The sequence below is a fragment of the Asparagus officinalis genome, chromosome 5, assembly GCF_001876935.1.
Source record: "Asparagus officinalis chromosome 5, Aspof.V1, whole genome shotgun sequence".
Lineage (NCBI taxonomy): Eukaryota > Viridiplantae > Streptophyta > Magnoliopsida > Asparagales > Asparagaceae > Asparagus > Asparagus officinalis.
In genome coordinates, this window is record NC_033798.1 from 15,556,746 (window position 1) to 15,559,872 (window position 3,127).

Consider the following 3,127-nt stretch of genomic DNA (forward strand, 5'->3'; position numbering starts at 1 on the left):
CCTCATCTTATTGGAGGCCGACCAATACCGCCTTTCTAGTTGGCTTAGTGAGTTGTTGGCTGGGACGGGTCGAGTGCTGTGAATTTGAATGGTAGGCCAAGTAAAGATGCTTCTCGTCTAAAGTCTACGGGTAGGCCAATAAGTACCGCCTTTCCAGTTGGCCTCGCAAGTTGCAGGCCCGATCGGGTCTTGTTTGGAAGGGTTGTGCTTATGCCGCATGAGTCATCCTGCCTTAGAGTGGGGCTGAACTGAAGATTTAACAATCATGGGACATGTGTTGACTCTAGAAGGCGTATTAATACTTAGGTTATTAAGAGGATATAACACTTATGGATATAAAGTTTTCTTAGTAAGACATATCTATACTCAGTATCCTTATTTTGAGCCATAAGGATATAACAAGTGTCATACCTTAGCCGTAACCGAACGATAAGCATCCCTACTTAAAAACATGGCAAAACTCAAGTTAGCTTTTGCCTTGGGCCCCTTGCGACCCAAAAGCCTGGCCCAATTGTCAACATCGGATCCAACCCGCTCGAGCTACATTTCCGCAGCACTGCAAACACGAGATCTCAGAGAAAAACGAGATCCATGGCGAAGAAGAAGCAGAGGCCAACGCCAGAAACCCTAACCCTAACCCAAGAATTCCCATGGTCAACCAAAACCCTGACCCCACCAACAACAGCCCTAATCCTCCTCTTCTCCCTCCTCGTCCGCGTCCTCGTCTCCCTCGGCCCTTACTCCGGCCAGTCAACGCCGCCAATGTACGGAGACTACGAGGCTCAGCGCCATTGGATGGAGATCGCCCTCAATTTGCCCATTAAAGATTGGTATCGTAATTCTACGGCTAACAATCTCTCTTACTGGGGGCTTGATTACCCTCCTCTCACTGCTTATCAGAGTCTTTTCCATGGGTTTGCACTCAATTCCTCGGCTCCGGAGGCGGTGGAGCTTGGTTCTTCGAGAGGGTTCGAATCGTATCGATCGTGAGTATTTTGTATTTTTGGGTTGTTTGGTTGACGGGATATGGAGCTACATTGTCTAATTCTGCAGTCAAGTTTTGGTCTTCATGTTTAATTAACAGCAGCATAGTTGATAATGCTATTTTTTAAAGCAAGTTAGTGGATTTGAAGTTAGAAAAGATGATGAACATCTTATGATTGCCAATGAGCAAACAACCGAAATATATTTCGGTGCAACACTTTCCGCATCAAACCTTGGATTTAGATTTAGAGTTACATTATCTTCAATAGAATGCAGATATCCAAACAATGGATTTGATGTTAACTTCCCGCATCAAATGGGGTCTGAATGCAGGAAGCTGATGATGAGATGGACTGTGATTACGTCGGATTTGATGGTGTTTTTCCCGTCGGTGTTGTGGTTTGTGTGGGTTTACTGCAAGGGGAAGGAGGAGGAGTCCTCACCTTGGCTGTTGGCGATGATTTTGTTGAACCCTTGTTCGATTTTGATTGATCATGGGCATTTTCAGGTGGGGTTTTTTTAGTGTTTTTTCCCCCTTGATATGATTGTTTCTGTGAGGGTTTTGATTAGTATTTCTTTTCAGTATAATTGTATTAGTCTTGGATTGACACTTGGAGCGATTGCTGCTGTTTTGTCGAGGAATGAGATTCTTGCTGCTGTTCTCTTCAGTCTTGCTATCAATCATAAGCAGGTGCTCTTCGCATTCTGATATGACAAACTCAATCATCTTGAAGATATTATGCTGAATTATTTGGTTCTGTGGGATGAATCATTGTTCAATGATTAATCCATATTAAGAGAAGTTTCTAAGGGTTAGAGCTAGTTTGGAACCGAATACTTGAATTGGTTTTCTTGCAATTTGTTGTTAGAAAAGTTATTTGTGGTCTGTGGAAAGTTCATGTGGTTTAACTTCTGGCATGTGGCAAGTTTCACACTGCATTTTTAGTTGTAGCTCTTGAAGTTAAATTCACCTGCAAATATCTATAACTGCAATTGGGAGAGAGATGTTTGATTATAAATCAGCATAAAAAAGGTGGTATCATCTTAGATGATTATCCTGAGTAAGGAGAAATTGATACAGTACCGTTGAAAGTCTTAAGACTGAGTCTAGTAAGTTAATTATATATATAGTGATTCTACTTGATGGCAAAGTGATGGAACCTTGTTGAAAATCCTTAGGAGTTGTATAACAATGACTGGCTATGCTGGCTATAAAAGAAGCAAGCCATGAGGAAGAAAGTTGATTTTAGACAAGGCATGGCACTTAGCAGACCTGAGCGAAGGAAAGAAAAATTCTCATAACTTAAACAATTATGGATAAGAAATTTTATTTTCTTATCCCTGTCTGTTATCTCGTTCTATTAATAGGATTAATTTATGTTTTCCAGATGAGTATGTACTTTGCACCAGCATTTTTCAGTCATCTTCTTGGGAAATGCCTTCGGCGGCAGAATCCAATCCTTCATATCATGAAACTTGGTATCGTTGTCTTAGCTACATTTGCACTTGTGTGGTGGCCATATTTGTATTCACTGGATGCAATAAAGGAGGTAAAGTCATTATCGACTCCTTGTTGGTCAGCAATACACTTTTTTTTTCTTTTTTCTGTTCTACCTTCTATGATACCTAAGGTAAAAAAAAAATTATGAATGCTACGCAGGTTCTTTCTCGATTAGCTCCCTTCGAAAGAGGAATATACGAGGATTATGTTGCCAACTTCTGGTGCAGTACCTCAGTCATTTTAAAATGGAAGAGATTATTTTCAATACACTATCTGAAGTCTCTCAGTTTATTCGCCACGGTTTTTGCCTTTCTTCCTTCCCTCATTCAGCAAATCAAAGCTCCAAGCAATCACGGTTTCCTATACGCTCTACTAAACAGTTCATTTGCCTTTTACTTGTTCGCTTACCAAGGTATATTCTCAGCTTTTGCCTTTTGGTTGCGGATAGACCCTTGTGGTATCACCCAATGTGGATAGACTGGTGTAGTTCTCTTGTTGCAGATTGACCCCCTGAGTGAATTTTTTTTTTAAATCTTTTACCTTCAGATAAAGAGAATTTGTTTGACAAATAGACCTTTTGAGGATAAAATAGTCAATAAAAAATTCACTAAAGTATTTGCAACTACAGAACTATAGGGGGGG

General features: G+C 40.6%; 1 protein-coding gene across 1 annotated transcript in view; it reads left to right on the forward strand.

Annotated features, from left to right (window-relative positions):
- Positions 531-3,127, forward strand: part of LOC109843181 (probable dolichyl pyrophosphate Man9GlcNAc2 alpha-1,3-glucosyltransferase) — a 3,339-nt gene continuing 742 nt past the window's right edge. The window contains exons 1-5 of the mRNA XM_020412112.1: positions 531-986; positions 1,318-1,492; positions 1,568-1,675; positions 2,373-2,534; positions 2,645-2,897. Of these exons, the coding sequence (XP_020267701.1) occupies positions 592-986; positions 1,318-1,492; positions 1,568-1,675; positions 2,373-2,534; positions 2,645-2,897 (1,093 nt within the window). The 5' untranslated portion in view covers positions 531-591. The remainder of the gene's footprint in view (positions 987-1,317; positions 1,493-1,567; positions 1,676-2,372; positions 2,535-2,644; positions 2,898-3,127) is intronic.